General features: G+C 33.7%; 1 protein-coding gene across 10 annotated transcripts in view; it reads right to left on the minus strand.

Moving 5' to 3' along the window:
- Window positions 1-18,824, minus strand: part of ZNF280D (zinc finger protein 280D) — a 325,027-nt gene that overhangs the window by 24,226 nt on the left and 281,977 nt on the right. For all 10 annotated transcript variants that reach the window (XR_015252668.1, XR_015252667.1, XM_086710764.1 and 7 more), the window contains one exon: window positions 8,846-8,891. Coding sequence is in view for 8 of the 10 variants with exons in the window: in XM_086710764.1 (XP_086566890.1) it covers window positions 8,846-8,891 (46 nt within the window). In the remaining 2 variants the exon portion in view is untranslated. The remainder of the gene's footprint in view (window positions 1-8,845; window positions 8,892-18,824) is intronic.

Raw genomic sequence — 18,824 nt, forward strand, 5'->3', positions numbered from 1 at the left:
TGATGGAGAATTTAAAGCAACAATCATAATGATCACTCACTGGAATTGAGAAAAGAATAGAAGACATCAGGATGACTCATACCACAGAGATAAAAAAGTTAAAAAAACCAATCAGAGATGAAGAATGCAATTAATGAGATTAGAAACAGGCTTGATGCAAGGAACAGCAGGCTGGAATAAGCAGAGGAACAAATTAGTGATATGGAAGACAAAATAATGGAAAAATAATGAAGCTGAACAAAAAAGAGAAAGAATTATGGACCATGAGAATAGACTTAGGGAACTCAGTGACTCCATAAACATAATAATATTCATATTATAGGAGTTCCAGAAGAAGAAAAGAGAGTGAAGGGGGCACAAAATTTATTTCAGGAAATGATAGCTGAAAACTTCCTTAATCTGGGAAAGAAATAGACATCCAGATCAAGGAGGCACAGAGAAATCCCATCAAAATCAACAAAAGCAGGCAACACCAACACATATTGTAACTACATTTGCAAAATACAGTGATAAAGAAAAAAAATCTTAAGAGCAGCAAGACAAAAGAAGTCCTTGACTTACAAGAGAACACCCATAGGTTAGCTGGAGACTTCTCAACAGAAATTTGGCAAGCCAGAAGGGAGTGGCATGATATATTCAAAGTGATAAATGGGAAAAATGTGCAGCCAAGAATACTCTATCCAGCAAGGCTATCATTCAGAATGGAAGGAGAGATAGAGTTTCCTAGGTAAACAAAAACTAAAGCAGTTCGTGACCACTAACACGGCCCCACAGCCCTGCAAGAAATATTAAAGGGGACTCTTTGAGTGGAAAGGAAAGACCAAAAATGACAAAGGCAAGAAAGGAACAGAGAAAATCTCCAGAAACAATAACAAAACAAGTAATAAATCAGGACTAAATACACAGTTATCATAATTACTCTGAATGTAAATGGACTAAATCCTCCAATCAAAAGACAGTGTGTCAGAATGGATAAACAAAACAAGACCCATCCATATGCTGCCTGTGAGACTCATTTTAGACCTAAAGACACCTGCAAATTTAAAGTGAGAGGATGGAGAAACACTTATCACACAAATGGATGTCAAAAGGAAGCTGGAGTAGCAATACTTATATTGGATGAACGAGACTTCAAAATAAAGACTTTAACAAATGATGAAGAAGACACTACATCATAATAAAGTAGACAATCCAAAAAGGAGATCTAACAATTGTAAATATTAATGCACCCAACATGGAAGCATCCAAATATATAAAACAATTAATAACAAACATAAAGGAACTAATTAATAATAATACAATAATAGTAGTAGACATAAACATCCCACTAACAACAATGGACAGATCATGTAAGCAGAAAATCAACAAGGAAACAATGACTTTGAATGACACACTGGACCATATGGACTTAAGAGATATATTCACAACATTGCATCCTAAAGCAGAAAACACATTCTTTTCAAGTGCACATGGGCAATTCTCCAAAACAGATCACAGACTAGATAACAAATCAGGCCTCAACAAGCACAAAAAGACTGAGATCATGTCATGCATATTTTCTGACCACAATGCTATGAAACTTGAAATCAACCACATGAAAAAATTTGGAAAGACCACAAATACATGGAAGTTAAACAACCTGTTACTAAACAATGAATGAGTCAACAAGGAAATCAAAGAAGAAATAAAAATAATACATGGGAAAAAATGAAAATGAAAACAATGGTCTAAAACCTTTGGGATGCAACAAAAGCTATACTTCCCTAAAAGAGGGAAGTATATAGCAATAGAGACCTACCTTAAGAAGCAAAAATACCTCAAATAAACAAACTAATATTACACCTAAAGGAGTTAGAAAAAGAAGAATAAATAAAGCCTAAAGCCAACAGAAAGAAGGAAATAATAAAGATTAGAGCAGAAATGATAAACTAAAAAAACAATACATCAATGAAACCAGGAGCCAGTTCTTTGAAAAAAATCAATAAAATTGATAAACCTCTAGCCAGACTTATCAAAAAGAAAAGAGAAAGGATCCAAATAAATAAAATCACAAATGAGAGAGGAGAAATAATAACCAACACCACAGAAATACAAACAATTATAAGAGAATATTATGAAAAACTATACGCCAACAAACTAGACAACCTGGAAGAAATGGATAAAGTCCTAGAAACATATAAACTACTAAAACTGAAACAGGAAGAAATAGAAAACTTGAACAGAACAATAACCAGGAAAGAAGTTGAATCAGTTATCAAAAAATTCCCAACAAACAAAAGTTCAGGACTCAATGGCTTCACAGGAGAATTCTACCAAACATTTAAAGAAGAGCTGATACCTACTGTGCTCAAATTATTCCAAAAAATGGGAAAGGAAGGAAAGCTTCCAAATCTATTGTATGCGGCCAGAATTACCCGGATAACAAATCCAGACAAAGACTCCACTAAAAAAGAGAGCTAAAGGCCAATACCCCAATAAACACAAATGCAAAAATTCTCAATAAAATACTAAAAAACTGAATCTAACAATACATTTAAAAACACATTCACCACGATCAAGGAGGATTTATTCCTGGATTGCAAGGTGGCTCAATATTTACAAATCAATCAATGTGATACATAATAATAATAATAATTATAAACATAATCATAATAAACTTCATATCAACAAAATAAATTCCATATATGAAAAACACACAACTAATATCATACTGAACAGGGAAAAACTGAGCTTTTCCTCTATAGTCAGGAATAAGACAGGGATGTTCACTCTCACTATTACTATTTAACAGTACTGGAAATCCTACATTCAGCAGATGACAAAAGGAAATAAAAGGCATCCAAATTAGCAAAAAAAATTCAACCTTTCTTTATTTGCAGATGACATGATACTCTATATAGAGTATCCATATAGAAAATATATACTCTATACTCTATATAGAAAATCCATAACTACACTAAAAAATTGCTAGAACTGATACATGAATTCAGTAAAATTTCAGGATTAATGTGCGAAAATCTGTTGCATTTCCTTTTTTTAGTGTTTATTAATTAATTAATTTATTTATTTATTTATTTATTTATTTTGAGAGAGAGCATGCGAGTGGAGGAGGAGCAGAGAGAGAGAGGGAGAGAGAGAATCCCAAGCAGGCTCCATGCTGACAGTGGGAGCTCAATCCCACAAACCATGAGATCATGACCTGAGCTGAAATCAAGAGTCAGATGCTTAACCCACTGAGCCACCCAGGCACCGCACACAGAAATCTGATGTGTTTCTATACATAACAATGAAACAGCACAAGGAGAAATTAAGGAATCAATCCCATTTACAATTGCACCCAAAATAATAACATACCTAGAAATAAAACTAACCAAAGAGGTGAAAAACCTGTCCTCTGAAAACTATAAAATGCTGATTAAAGAAACTGAAGATGACAAAAACACAAAGAGAGACATTCCATGCTCATGGATTGGAAGAACAAATACTGTTAAAATGTCAATACTACCCAAAGCAATCTACACATTTAGTGCAATCTCTAATAAAATACCAACAGCATTTTTCACAGAGCTAGAACAAACAATCCTAAAATTTGAATGGAACCACAAAAGATGCTGAATAGCCAAAGCAATCCTAAAAAGAAAAGCAAAGCTGTAAGCATCACAATTCCAGATTTCCAGTTATATTATAAAGCTGTAGTGACCAAGACAATATGGTACTGGCACAAAAACAAACACATAGATCAATGGAATAGAACAGAGAACCCAGAAATGAACCCACAACTATATGGTTAATTAATCTTCAACAAAGCAGGAAAGAATAATCAATGGGAAAAAGTCCCTTCAACAAATGGTGCTGGAAAAACTGGACAGCAGCATGGAAAAAAATGAACCTGGACCACTTTCTTAAGAAACACCATAAACAGGGGCGCCTGGGTGGCGCAGTCGGTTAAGCGCCCGACTTCAGCCAGGTCACGATCTCGCGGTCCGGGAGTTCGAGCCCCGCGTCAGGCTCTGGGCTGATGGCTCAGAGCCTGGAGCCTGTCTCCGATTCTGTGTCTCCCTCTCTCTCTGCCCCTCCCCCGTTCATGCTCTGTCTCTCTCTGTCCCAAAAATAAATAAACGTTGAAAAAAAAAATTAAAAAAAAGAAACACCATAAACAAAAATAAATTCAAAATGGATGAAAGACTTTATGTGATACAGGAAAAAATAAAAATTCTCATGAACACAGGCAGTAACCTCTTTGACATCAGCCTTAGCAACTTCTTTCTAGATCGATCTCCTGAGGCAAGGGAAACAAAAGCAAAAATAAACTACTGGGACTTCATCAAAATAAAAATCTTCTGTACAGCTAAGGAAACAATCAACAAAACTAAAAGACAACCTACAGAATGGGAGAAGATATTTTCAAATGACATAGCCAATAAAGGGTTAGGATCCAAAATCTATAAAGAACTTATAAAACTTAACACCCAAAAAACAAATCACCCAATTCAAAAATGAGCAGAAGACATGAATAAATATTTTTCCAAAGAAGACATACAGATGGCCAACAGACACATGAAAAGATGCTCAACCTCACTGATCATCAGGGAAATACAAAAGAAAACTACAATGAGGTATCACTGCATATCTGTCAGAATGGCTAAAATCAACAACACAAGAAATGAGGTGTTAGAGAAGATGTGGCTTGCACTATTGATGAAAATGCAAACTGGTGCAACCACTGTGGAAAACAGTGTGGAGGTTTCTCAAAAAGTTAAAAACAGAACTACCCTACCATCCAGCAATTGCACTGCTAGGTATTTACCAAAGAATACAAAATACTAATTCAAAGGGATACATGTACCCCAATCTTGAGATTGGGGTTATTATCTACATTATCTGCAATAGCCAAATTATGGAAACAGCCCAAATGTCCATTGGCTGATGAATGTTTAAAGAAGATGTAGTATTACTCAGCCATAAAAAAAGAATGAAATTCTTGTCATTTGCAATGGCATGGACAGAGCTAGAGAATATTATGCTAAGTGAAATAAGTCAGTCAGAGAAAGACAACACAATATGATTTCACTCATATATGGAATTTAGGAAACAAAAGAAATGAGCAAAGTGAAAATGAAGAGATATGCAAACCAAGAAACAGACTCTTAACGACAGAGAACAAATTGATGGTTACCAGAAGGGAGGTGGAGGGGATGGGTAAAATAGGTGATGGGCAACAGGGAGTGAGTGCACTTGCTGTGATGATCACTGGTTGTGGTATGAAGTGTTGAATCAGTATATTGTACACCTGAAACTAATATTATACTATATGTTAACTAATGGGAATTTAAATAAAAACTTAGAAAAAAAAGGCATCTCTACCTGATTCTTCTTACTCCCTACCTACATTGTAATGAAACTCCACTAACCCTCAAATTGGAGGGGAAGATTCATGGTATACATACAGTTATAGATCAATAGCAGTAGACTGTTGAGCATACAGAATACAAATAGTTGTGTAACAGAGGCTATGTTAGAAGCCACTAAATCATAATTCCAACTATAATCTAGTATAGGAAAGGAACTAACTTTCAAAGAGAAAATGTAAAACTACAGAATGAAAAAGAGTGATACCAGGAAAATATTATCTGGGCATGATAACACCATCTAATCAAAATCTTGAAGATTAATTCAACCTATCCATCCTATCACAGGTGTACCTAAAATAAATACTTGCATCTATTCAAAGAACTATCCACATCACATTATACTTGAAAGACATACCTGGACCAAGATTGTTCTATGTAGCCTTCCATTCAATATGACTGCCTTTAACTCTGATGATGGCTTGCTGAATTTTTAGTATAAGGTTTTTTCTTTTAACAAAAAATAAATTTAAGAAATTTGGTTTATGTATAAAAGTCTGGTTTCATTTGACACAGATGAAACAGGGCAATCAAAGGAAAGTAAGAGTTCAAAGATTTATTCTAGTCAAGTATGAATGTATCAGAAAAGAATCAGTAGATGACATGATGAAAATATGGATTCATATTCGTATGGATTCATAAATTTTCTTCATGCCTCTACATACTGGAAAGAAGATGGGCAAACTCTGTTGTCCCCACGGCACAGAGACTAACTGTGGCTAGGGGATGGAAGAAAAAATTCCTAATCTCAAGACCCAGAACACAGCCATCTTAAGAGTGAGGCAAAACCAGAATACAGAACATCACCCCACGCTCCACCACCCACCTCCAGGCTAGCAAACACCAAATAACAAACAACAGCACTACTGCTGAAAAAAAGGCAACAGTGTGGAGAGAGAAAGACACACCCTCTAAGACTCAGTGTCACAAGGACTAAAGCTGAGTGTGAAACAAGGATATTGAGGGAAAAAACCTCCAGTGATATAACTCCCACCCTAAGCACAAAGAAATACCAGAGGAATTGAACCTGTAGTATGTTAAGGGTAACCATGGCAACAAGAAAGCTACAACCCAGTTCAACTCACTATTAAGTGAAACAAAATTCCATAGTAATGACTTAACATAAGAAAAGGTACACCTATTTTCAGATATATATACACTATTTATCTTAGTCCTAGATATAATTTCTTGCTTTTAACCAAACATGATATAACACCAAAAAAAAAGCAATGGGAAAAAATGGACTGTAAGGAGACAAAGCAATCAGTAGAACCAGACTTATAAATGACCCAGCTAGTGGAACTATCAGACAGAAAATTTTAAATTACTATTATTAGTATGTTAAATCCTTTGGTAAAAAAGGAGGACAACATGCATGACCAGAATGGGAATTTTAGCAGAGGGTCAGAAACTGCAAAAATCAATGCAAATGCTAGGAAAACAACAACTACAACAACAAATGACAGGGATGAAAAATACCTTTGATGAGCTCATCAGCAGACCTGATACACTGAAAAAGTGAATCAGTGAAACTGAATAAAGGTCAATAGGTAGAAACTACCCACACTAAAACACAAAAAAGTGTGTGTGGGGTAGGGTGGAGACTAAAACGAGGCATCTAAGAACAGGGACAAACATCAAATGGTATAGTATTTAGGAAACTGAAGTAGAAGATACAGGACAACTCAGAGGAAATTGAAACCCCAAAAGTAGAAGATTCAGGACAGCTCAGAGAACACCAATCAGGGTAAATGTCCCAAATAAATAAACAACTAGATAAACATAAATAAACATATGTACGATCCAGAATAAGATACATCATGCTCAAACTGATGAGAACTATAGATAAAATAAAGATAAAATCTTAAGGACAACCAAAAAATTATATATATATATATATATATATATATATATATATGCACACACACACACACATATATATGCATATATATACATATATATACACACATATATATATGCATATATATACATATATATACACATATATATGCATATATATATACATATATATACACATATATATGCATATATATACATATATACACATATATATGCATATATATATACATATATATATAAAAGATCAAAATTCAGTAAGACATTCTGTCAGAAAATATGTAAACCAAGAGATAATAAAATGATTCTACACTCACCAAAAAATATCTTTCAAAAATGAAAAATACAGATATTTTTAAATGAAAAAAGCACAGAAGAATTAATTACCAGTAGATCTGCAACATAAAATATATCAAAGGAAGTTGTTTATGCAAAAAGAATGTGATACTAGACAGAAATGGGGAGCTAACAAAGAAACAACGAGCATTGGGCATGGTAAAAACAGCGGTGAATGTGAAACTTTTTTTTAGAATTTTTAACTGCTCTAAAAAAATAACTATCTAAAACAAAAACAGTAACACTGTACTTTGTCTTTATAACCTATATAAAAGTAAAATATATGGCAATAATAGAAAAAAAAAGAACTCACAAACTATTAACATCAGGAATGAACAAGAGGATTATCACTGCAGACCTTACAGACATTAAAAGAATAAGGAAATAGTACAAACAACTCTACACAGATAAATTCAACATTAAAAACTACAACTACCAAAACTCACTCAAGAATAATCATATAATCAAAAAAATCCCATTTCTATGAAACTTATTTGTAGTTAAAAACGTTTCAAACAGAAGGAAACTTTCTGTGGTGTAAAAGAAAGCTGCTTGGAAGAAGGCGGCTAATTCTGTCTAGGTCTCACTAACTCTACAAGACAAGAAATGCTGTTCCAAACATAAATGCTGAACCTGCCTCACTTCATTACACTCAGAAGGAGACATGTAATATTTTGTAATATTAAAAATAATGACATCAAAAGAACAAGTACTTGAGCAAAACTATTTCTATACACATCCAGTAGACTGCCTAGTAAATAACATTTATATGATAATCCTGAGTGTTATATTAAGAGTACCAGTTTAAGATAGGTAAAACACATTTAATAAGTAGCTAAAACATAAAATATTTCTATTTTAAAAACTAGTTAAGTCTTTTAAAAAATCCCAGAAAATATAATCATCTGGAAAGATTAGTATTCCAAAGTGTCAAATCTTTGAGGTTTTACTGATTTCAGGATTTTTATATCATAAATTTATCTCCATTAACTCACTAGTTGAACTAAACAACAGGCAAGTGAAATATGTGATGCCTTTGTAAAAACAAAAACACCTTATTAGAGTTACATAGTTTTATTATCTAAAGACAAACAAAAAACAAATCTCAAATTTTTTTTCCCTGATAATATGCCATATACCAATAATTATTGATGTAGACACAATGAATTGAAATGTCTGAAAAATTAAACCAATAATACTTTCAAATGTATAAACCTTTAAAGTACAAATAAAACAAAATTTACCTCAGACACAGGTTCTTGTTCCTTAGTGGGAGCTTCATTTTTTAATCTTGAAAACAAAATAAGTATTGAATATTTTATATTTACAATGGAAAAATATGAGACAGTTCTTTTTTGCATGTTTAAAATAATTAAAATGTAAATCTAAACTAAAGTAGATTTGTAAATGACTTCTATAAATGTTTTAAGGGAAAAATAAAATGCACAAAATAAACAGATTCAATAAATGTGCTAAATAAATTAATACAGACATGTATTTCCTTCTTTTCTAAAGTTAAGAGCACTTATGAAATTTTCTCTATGTTAAATACAATTATAAATAAAGGACATAACACATTAGTAAAACAATTTCAAAAAAGGAATTACTTTTCATTTAAAAAATGAAAGCACGTTTTATGCCTCATATATAAACATGCATGAGTATTTACTATTATAGGGCTTAAAAAGGGAGAAAAGAGAAAGAGAAATTTTATCTATTATGAAATTCAATGTAATGCTATTTTGATATCTATTATAATTAAAGTGGCAAACTCACAGAAATAATTTAGAATTCTGAAGGATATAGTCTCTTAAGAGCCTTCATAAGCATAACTCAAATAGTAACTATAAATTTTTAAACTTGGCTTCTAGAAATAAAAAACTAATTGTAACTTATTACAACATTCAGAAAGGCATATACCATCTATAAAATCTTTTGAAATAATTTAATATAAAAGCTAGCTTTCCCAAAAAATCTTTTACAAACTGCTGATAACTCAATATTATTTGCTGATATTATATATTAAGCTCAATTATAAACCATATAAGTTGAGTGCCTACCTGATCTAAAATGCCATTAATACATAGTAAGGTGAATTCATTATTTTATGAAGGCTTACAGTTATACCTAAAAGGTTAATACATTTAACATAAGCAACAGTTATACTGACTTAAATTTCATGTACACAAATGAAGACATATAATAGGATAGAAATGTCAAATATCCTAAAAGCTACTCTCATGGTTAGTGAAATACAGCTGGTGTACATACATCCTTTTCTTTCTCCATTCTCTGTAGTCAAACTGAAAAAAGTGGGTTGATAAAGGCTAATAATTTACTAGATATTAACAATAATTTGTGTAAAATTACTTATCTATATTTTAATTATTACATGAGATTGCAAACCATTGGAAATTGAGCATGTTTTTTTTGTTCTTTTACTCTGTTAGTAGTGTATTACAATAATTTATAACTAATTTACTAAACAAATTTAAGCAAATAAAACTTGCAGAAATATTGACAAAATGCATAAATGTCAATCATTTTGGGAGTCAAAGATTTCGTAATTCTCGAAAGTGTTTAACTGTGAAAAACAATATTCATACAGATGAAATTTCAAGTGTTTAGTCTAACTTCATTGCTTTAATGATTTATACAGGAAAATGCTAGTCTTAAGAATAATATCTACAAAATAGTAAGAAAATATGAGACCTTAGTCTGAAGAAACAAAAAGTAAACATTGGACTAATGAAATTTTAAAGTAAATTTGAATAGGAATGCCTGGGTGGCTCAGTTGGTTAAGTGTCTGACTCTCAATTTTGGCTCAGGTCATAATCACACCATTCATTAGAGTGAGTCCACGTTGCTTGGGATTCTCTCTTTTTCCCTCTGCCCCTCCCCCTTTAGCACACTCATGTGCATATACTCTCTCAAAAATAAGTAAATTTTAAAAATCTTTAAAATAAATTTGTATATTACAACTGATTTTTATTTCTAAGCAGTTAATATTTTAAACTCAGTTTGAAAAGCCGTGCAACAAACTACTCACAAAGTAGTTTAAAAATATTTTATAAAAGAATTTTCCTTCTCAGCTTATTACTGAAATATTATCAAAGATCAACCTTACATTCTTACAAAAGAAACTTTACTATGCTTATCATTTTCACATATGGCTGTTCTAATGAACGGATTTTATGCAACAATTAAAATGAAAGCCAATAAGCATGTGTTACTATTATTGCTGTCATTTCATTTGGGGAAACTGGGTACTCCTACTATCTCTGGAAGGTAGGTTAGTGACAGAGGTTTTTATTACGCTTCATTTTACTGGCTAAGAAACTAGTAAATGAGAACAAAGTAAGTTATTGAAATAATTAGCAGTAAGAGGTCTATGATCCCAATCTTATTTTAACTATACTGATATTCTGTTTATGGAACAGAATTATAATCACCAGTGAAATACTTAAGAAAATATTTAAAAAATTAGAAAAGCACACTGTAAAAAATTTCAGAGTTACAAATTCATCACTAAAATGTACACTACATTTTTATAATTACAAAAGCATACTTTAAGATTAACAAATTAAAAAAAGATTAACAAATTTTAATGCAACTCATTAACATTTATTGGAAAAGAAAAAAATGTTCTTACCTGTAATACTTATTCATTAAAGATACCTGCTGAAATAGTCATCATTTGAGATATTCAATTGCTTGGCAGAAGACAGTGAAATTTGCTAAGCTCAAAGTTCTGAGCTAAAGACCTGCTATTTAAGTTAATTACACTTTTCACCTGGGAATGTTGCAATAACTTTTTATAGAAAAATGTAGTACAGCATTTAAAACAAACACTAAGATTTCAGTGTAAAGAGAACAGAAAGACTGGTGATCAATTTCAACAATGATTAGAAATCAAGATTGCAAATAAGTTACTTTTTCTCTGTATGTGAACTTGCTGAAACAGATCTTTCTGATAAAGGACAATCCTTTCTCTCTAAAGGTTAAAGTAAACTAAATGTCACTTCTTGCATTTTTCTGCAGGTCATATAACTAATCCAAGGCTACATGTAAAATAAATATTTCAGGTCAATTACATTAGTGTGTTCTTTGCAGGTTTCATTCATCCTATATACATAACCACGGGTTAAAGGGAAGAGCTATAAAGGGAAAAGTGTTCAGATTCATTTCAGCCAGGCTACATTCTTTCCTTCTAATCACATTTAAAAGCCCCAAATTTCAATGCTGAGTTTTAAAATGTAATCTTCAATTTCAGAATATTTGTAAGCATATGAAAAAAGCTAAAAAGTTGTAAAAGCCAATAGTAAAATCAATCAGTTCTTAAGATCTTCCACTTAGACACTCATGATTGAATTTAAGATAGTAATCACCAGACTAATAAATTGTACTAAAACATCTAGTCTACCATTTCTGATCGTATGTTGTGGGAGATGTTAATAGATATGCAGAAAGGGTAACTGAGCTAAACATTTACTAGGTTGCACATGCATCAGGTACTGTGCTAAGAGTTCCAGTCCAAAGACACAGTCCCTCCAATCAAGGAATTCACCATCACCGTAAAGGAAACATATAGAAGCAAATGCTTATGTACTGTTGAAAAAGAGACATCTATATGACGGAATGACTGTACAAAGAAAGGACTGAGCCACTATGAAGGGGAACATGCAAGGAAGCAATGAATATACTACAGTAAACCTGGTTTTGCAGCAAGAGCAAGGGTTAGCAAAGCAGGAGAAAGGGATTCAAGGCAATGCAAAAGAAAAGAAGTATGAAACAAGACAATGATACAAGAACCTGAGCGGTCTCATAAGCCTGAAATGTAGGGAACAAAGGAGAGGGGTCAAAAACACAATTGAGGAAATAGCAAGGACAACTTCAGGAAAGATGTTGATTGCCTGGGTAAAGTGCTTATGTTAAGAACTTTATTTTCAGGCGAACAGGAAAGTATGATTAAATTTGTGCATCAGAAATGCAAAGGGTAGGGATGCCTGGATGGCTCAGAAGAGTGTCTGACTATTGATTTTGGCTCAGGTCATGATCTCGTGGTCATGAGCTCAAGCCCCATGTGGGTGGGTCTCCATGCTGAGTGGAGAGCCTGCTTGGGATTCTCCCTGCCCCCCTCTCAAAATAAATACCCCCTCCTCTACTTTCTCCTTTACTATTAAAATAAATAAACATTTTAAGAAAAAAAGAGAAAGGGTAGTATTAGGAGAGGATAGGTTCCACCCAGGAAGTCCAGAGAAGAGACAGTTAATGCCTGTTTCAAGTAAAGCAGTAGTGTCAATAAAGAAGAGGAAGGTTTAGGGAGACAACAAACAAAATAAAAACCAACAGAATATAAGTACCAACTTGATAAAGATAAATGAGTAGAGTAAATAGGACCACCTATATGTCTGCCTCAAGTGGCAAGAGAATGGTAATACTATTAACCAAGAAAGGAAATTCAGGCGGAGAAACAACATATACTGTGGGGGGAAAATGAACTTGTGATGCCTGCAAAACATTATATTTACCACTCAGAACTGCTCAGGGTTATTTATTTCATCCTTGAAGAAAAATTCCAACCATCACTTCCAAACAGATAACCTCAGAGTCATCATCCAGAGCTTTACCCCACCCCCATTTTTATTAGTTTATTTCAATCAATCAACAATTCAATTCAGAAATATCACAGTGTATTAGAATTAGACTTGAGCCCTAAGAGATTGTACAACTGTCCCTGTCTTATAGATGAGAAAAATGTGAAGCCCAAAAATGCTAAATAAGTCTATTAAGCAATAGAACCAGGATTAAAAGTGGTGGCTCTACTTCAAATTTCCACTGCATTGCTTCACAGCCAATTCCTTTCCTGTGAATCAGGCTCCCTTATAATCATTCCAAGAAAATTGAAAAAGCTTAACTGATCTCTCTGCCTCTGGATGTTTTCCACTCTTAAATATGCTGAGTATCATTGCCAAATTAATCTTACTAATAGACCAATTTATGGCCATTGTTTGCTGAAATGTCCTATTGCCTACAGTACATCAATGCTACAAGTGTGTCAGCTGCTGCCTACCCTCCTGTGAAAACACACTGAAGCCCAGTCCCATGTAGCTCCGCAGCCAATCAGAAACAAAGCAGGAATTACATGTGTAACCACAAGTACAACCAGAGAAGCAATAGCGTACAGTGCTTATTACTTTGGTCTCTGAAGACAGACTGCCATAATTTAAATGGAGTCTCTCTACTTGAAAGCTATGTGACCTTGAGAAAATTATGTATCTGTACCTCAACTGTCTTACCCATAAAATTATCCATAAAATTGGCACATATCTCATTAATTTGTGAGAATTAAATGAGTCAATAAATACAAAAAAGAAGAGTGTCTGGCACATTACATGTGCTCAATAAATGTTAGTTATTATTAATGACATGGGTAGAGTTGGGAGTCAACCTTACTGTCCAGAATTTATTTGATGTACCACACAGGCTTGTAAAGCCTTTTACCACTTAAATATCCTTCATATTTTGAGATTTCCCTGCCATACTTCCCCCAACTCTTAAACACAATACATTAGATATTTATTTTGATTGCTGGTATACTCCTGTTAGGACCAGCCTTATTTGCTATCATATGAAATTATCTATCCACTTCTAAACACTTAGGTATGATCTAAAGTTAGGCAAGATAAGAGTAAAAAACCACTCTGTATGGATAGAAGAAAGAACTAACAAGAGACAGGAATCAAAAGAAACAAAATATTTGTGAAATTGTGAAGCAAAAAAATTAATAATAATAAGACCATTAGTGAAGGCAGAAGATTTTGATGCCAGACTAGGGCTCTATTTTGTCATTTTGTTGGCAATATTGAATTAAGTCTGGAATATTTAATTTATAATAAACAAGCACCATCAGGACCAGAAGACTGAAAAAACTAGTAACCTTAGAATCACTGGCAGAAGCTGGTACAGTTTGTCCTAAATGAAGGACTACACTAAAGTTTCATTTATCTTTTCATTTCACTGATTCTCCCATCCTTCTCTGCTTACCGGGTATCAAAAATAGAGGTCCAAACTGCCAGAAACCACCATATTTTGACACATAGCTCCTACCTACTGACTTGTAATTACATAGTAGGGGCAAATATATGGTACCCACTTTGAAAAGGAGAAACCATTTTAGAATTGCTCAAGATTTGGTTTGACATATTAATGTCCATGGTAGGGGAGAGAAATCCAAGGGCATTAGCCCCCATTATCTCCAAACCCAGTTACATTTCAACAGTTTAGAGAAGGTAACCACAAAAGACCCTGAAAAATCAAAGCAATCTTGAGAAAGAAGAACAAAACTGGAGGTATCAGAATTCCCAATTGCAAGATATACTACAAGGCTGTAGTAATCAAAATGGTATGGTACTGGCACAACACACATAAATCAATGGATCAGAAAAGGCAGACTAGAAATAAACCCTTGCTTATATGGTCAATTAACCTATGACAGTGAACACTGGCAAAACTATACAATGGGGAAAAGACAGCCTCTTCAATAAATGGTGCTGGGAAAACTGGACAGCTACATGCAAAAGAATGAAACTGGACCATTTTCTTACACCATACACAAAAATAAACTCAAAATGGATTAAAGACCTAACTGTGAGACCCAAAACCATACAAAACTCGTATGAGAACACAGAGAGTAGTATCTCTGACATCGGCTGTTACAATGTTTTTCTGGATACGTCTCCCTTGGCAAGGGAAACAAAAGCAAAAATAAACAACTGGGACTATATTAAAATAAAAAGCTTTTGCACACCATACACAAAAATAAATTAAAAATGATGAAAGACCTAAATATGAGACAGGAAACAATCAAAATCCTAGAGGAAAACATAGGCAGCAAACTCTATGACCTCGGCCATAGCAACCCCTTACTAGACACATCTCTGGAGGCAAGCGAAACAAAAACAAAAATAAACTACTGGGACTTCATAAAGATAAAAAGCTTCTGCACAGCAACAGAAACAATCAACAAAACTAAAAGACAACCTATGGAATAGCAGAAGATATTTGCAAATGACATATCTGATAAAGGGTTAGTATCCAAAATCCATAAAGAATCAAACTCACAACCAAAAAATAAAGAATGCACTTAAGAAATGGGAAGACATAGACATTTTTCCAAAGAAGACTTCCAGATGGCTAACAGACACATGAAAAGATGCTCAACATCACTATCAGGGAAATAGAAGTCAAAACCACAATGAGATACCACCTCACACATGTCAGCATGGCTGAAATTAACAACACGAGAAACAACAGATGTTGGCGAGGATGTGGAAAGGAGAACCTTCTTACAATGTTAGTGGGAATGCAAACTGGTACAGCCATCTGGAAAACAGCATGGAGTTTCCTCAAAAAGTTAAAAATAGAACTGTCCTACTGTCCAGCAATTGCACTACTAGGTATTTACCCAAAGGATACCAAAATACAGATTTGAAGGGGCACATGCACCCTGATGTTTATAGCAGCATTATCAGCAATAACCAAATTATAAAAGAGCCCAAAAGTCCATCGACTAATGAATAAAGAAGGTGTGTGTGTGTGTGTGTATACCGTATTTTGATATACATATTTATGTAAATACATACATATATATATATATATATATATATATATATATGGAATATTACTTAGCCCTCAAAATCTTGCCATTTGCAATGATGTGGATGGAGCTAGAGTGTATTATGCTAAGTGAAATAAGTCAGAGAAAGACAAATACCATATGATTTCACTCATATGGAACTTAAGAAACAAAAGAGATGAACATAGGGGAAGGGAGAAAAAAACAACAGAGAGTGGGAAGCAAACCATTAGAGACTTAACTATAGAGAACAAACTGAGGGTTGATGGATGGAGGTGGGCGGAGATGGGCTAATTGGGTGATGGGTATTAAGGAGGGCACTTGTTGGGATGAGCACTGGGTGTTATGTGTAAGTGACGAAATCATTAAAATTCTACACCTGAAACCAATTTTACCATATATGTTAACTAATTAAAATTTAAATAAAAACTTGAAATAAAAAAAATGCTTTTGGGGCACCTGGTGGCTCATTCACTTAAGTGGCCAACTCCTGACTTCAGCTCAGGTCATGATCTCACAGTTGATGAGATCAAGCCCCGCATCAGGATCTGCACTGACAGTACCGAGCCTGCTTGAGATTCTCTTTCTCCCTCTCCCTCTGCCCCTTCTAAGCTCATGCGTGCACTCTCTCTCTCAAAATAAATAAACTTAAAAAAAAAAAAGCTTTCCCACAGTGAAGGAAGCCATCAACAAAACAATAAAGACAATGTACTGATTGAGAAAAAATATTTACAAATGATATATCTGACAAAAGGCTAATATCCAAAATATATAAGGAAGTTACACAACTCAACACAAACATTTCAATTAAAAAATGGGCAGACGACCTGAATAGATATTTTTCCAAAGCAGACATACAGATGCCCAACAGTCACATAAAAAGATGCTCAACATCATTCATCATCAGGGCAATGCAAATCAAAACCACAATGAAATCTTGCCATTTGCAAGATAGATCGAGCTAGAGCGTATTATGCTGAGTGAAATAAGTCAATTAGAGAAAGACAAATACCATATGATTTAACTCATGTAGAATTTAAGAAACAAAATAGGTGAATATATTGGGGGGGGGAGGAGAGAGGGAAACACACCACAAGAGACTCTTAATGATAGAGAACAAACTGAGAGTTGATGGAGAGAGATAGGTGGGAGATGGGATAGATGGATGATGGGTATTAAGGAGGGCATTTGTGATGCGCACTGGGTGTTGTATGTAAATGATGAATCACTAAATTCTACTCCTGAAACCAATATTGAAGTATTTTAACTAAAATTAAAACAACACAGTGAGAGATCACTTTAAATCCTATCATAATGGCTAAAATCAAAAAGACAAGAAAGAACAAGGTGAGGATGTACAAAAAAAAGGGACCCTTGTGTACTGTTGGTGAGAATGTTAATAGCATGGCCACTGTGGAAAACAGTATGTAGGTTCCTCAAAACATTAAAAATAGAATTATCACATGACCCAATAATTCCACTACTGGGTATTTACCCAAAGAAAAGGAAAACATAAGTTCTAAAAGATATATGCACCCCTTTGTTCATTGTGGCATAAATTTATATGGAAGCAAACCAAATATCTATCAATATATAAGTGTATAATGAAGAAGTTATATATGTACATATATATATAACTTGTACATATATGTACATACATGTGTGTGTATATGTATGTATATATGTGTACACACACTGCAATATTATACAGCCACAAAGAAGGGTGAAATTTTACCATTTATAACAACATGGATAGACCTAAAGGGCATTACACTAAGTGAAATAAGTCAGATACAAAAAGACAAATACTGTATGATTTCACTCATATGTGGAATCTAAAAAACAAAACAAATGAATAAACAAGCAAAAAGCATAAAGAGACCTATAGAGAAAACAAACTGATAGTTGCTGGAGGTGAATGTGGTAGGCAATGGGAAAAATGTGGGAAGGGGAGTGGAGATCCTGGCTTCCAGTTATGGAATAAGTCATGGGAATAAAAGGTACAGCATAGAGAATATAGTCAATGATATTACAATAGTGTTGTATGGTGACAGATGGTAGCTACACTTGTGGTGAGCGTAGCATTTATAGAGAAGTTGAATTACCATATGCTGTAACCTGAAACTAGTGGATTACTGTGTGTCAACTATACTCAAATTAAAAAAAAAAAAATTAGGGGACCCTGGGTGGCTCAGTTGGTGAAGCGTCTGACTCTTGATTTCGGCTCAGGTCATGATCTCACAATTTGTAGGATGCAGCCCCACATCGGGCTCTTTCTTCACTGACTGTGGAGCCCAATTGGATTCTCGCTCTCCCTCTCTCTTTGTCCCTTCCCCACTCATACTTTCTCTCTCTCTCTCAAAATAAATAAACTTAAAAAATACTTTTTTAGTTTAGAGAAGGAAATAAGCCCAAAATAAATTCCATATGCCTCATAAATGAGATCAGTCTGCCTTTTTCCCACTAAATCAAATATATGAAGTGAAGACACTGACCATTTTGAATACTTAAGATTCTCTAACTTAGATAATGTGTTCAGAACAAATAATTTCTCCAAATAATTTCAGAATTTCACAAGAAAATAA

The sequence above is a fragment of the Puma concolor genome, chromosome B3 (genome assembly GCF_028749965.1).
Source record: "Puma concolor isolate L17-30 chromosome B3, mPumCon1.1.hap2, whole genome shotgun sequence".
NCBI classification, from domain to species: Eukaryota; Metazoa; Chordata; class Mammalia; order Carnivora; family Felidae; genus Puma; species Puma concolor.